The sequence below is a fragment of the Protobothrops mucrosquamatus genome, unplaced genomic scaffold (assembly GCF_001527695.2).
Source record: "Protobothrops mucrosquamatus isolate PMUCROS unplaced genomic scaffold, P.Mucros_1.0 scaffold_47, whole genome shotgun sequence".
In the NCBI taxonomy this organism is placed as follows: domain Eukaryota; kingdom Metazoa; phylum Chordata; class Lepidosauria; order Squamata; family Viperidae; genus Protobothrops; species Protobothrops mucrosquamatus.
In genome coordinates, this window is record NW_015386123.1 from 57,248 (window position 1) to 58,325 (window position 1,078).

Below are 1,078 nucleotides of genomic sequence, written 5' to 3' on the forward strand. Positions count from 1 at the left end.
GGATTTCTTCTTGAAGAAACATAGGCAAGATTTTTGGTCTGGGGTTCTGTTTTCTTTACTGCCTCCGATGTTTCATTGGGGCATTACTAGGAAAAAAAACAAACATTTGAAGCAGATACTTGGACTGCCACCCTTGGACTGCAAAAACTCAAAAAAAAGGGGGCATATGAACATCCAACTATTATCTACAAAGAAACGAAGGTTTCATAGGAGTTAAGAAGAGACTCGACAGTCACTTGTCTGAAATGGTACTATAGGTTCTCCTGCTCAAGCAGGGGGCTGGACTAGACGACCTCCGAGGTCCCTTCCAGCTTCTGTTCTGATTCTAAGAGACAAATTGAGGAAGGGAAGGGCAGAAAAGAAACACAGAAGAGGCAACAGGACTCCAGAAAAAACGAGGGGAAAAGTCAGCTAGCTGCTCCATCACTGGAGGGTTTTAAGAAGAGACCGGACAGTCACTTGTCTGAGACGGTATAGGTTCTCCTGCTTGAGCAGGGGGCTGGACTAGAAGACCTCCAAGGTCCCTTCCAGCTCTATTCTGTTCTAGTCAAAAGCAGAGACCAAAACCCAACGGGCTTTCAAGGAATGGACTATACTTGCAGCTAATTCCCTTGAACTCACGAAAACATAAATTGCCAGGCAAATTTTCAGTCGGCTTCAGGTGGAGAGATGCAAGAATTTGGTTACTTTCGTGTATGCATGTCAGACTGGGTGTACTGTGAGTTATAGTCCCATCCTGGGCATGATAAACTGGCTGGGTGACTTTGGGCCAATCACCACCAGGAGACGGCGAGTTCTAGTCCCGCCTTAGGAATGAAAGCCGGCTAGGTGACTTTGGACCAATCACCACCAGGAGACGGCGAGTTCTAGTCCCGCCTTAGACACGAAAGTGTCTAGGTGGCTTTGGGCCAATCACCACCAGATGGCGAGTTCTAGTCCCGCCTTAGGCACAAAAACCGGCTAGGTGACTTTGGGCCAATCAGCAGGAGACGGTGAGTTCTAGTCCCGCCTTAGACACCAAAGTGTCTAGGTGGCTTTGGGCCAATCACCACCAGATGGCGAGTTCTAGTCCCGCCTT

General features: G+C 48.3%; 2 protein-coding genes across 2 annotated transcripts in view; both read right to left on the minus strand.

Moving 5' to 3' along the window:
* Nucleotides 1–701, minus strand: part of LOC107283301 (mothers against decapentaplegic homolog 2-like) — a 13,081-nt gene extending 12,380 nt beyond the window's left edge. Inside the window, exon 1 of the mRNA XM_015811181.1 lies at nt 688–701. Within this exon, the coding sequence (XP_015666667.1) occupies nt 688–701 (14 nt within the window). The remainder of the gene's footprint in view (nt 1–687) is intronic.
* Nucleotides 1–1,078, minus strand: part of LOC107283312 (mothers against decapentaplegic homolog 2) — a gene marked incomplete at its 5' end in the record, with an annotated part of 30,641 nt that overhangs the window by 12,884 nt on the left and 16,679 nt on the right. The window lies entirely within an intron of this gene.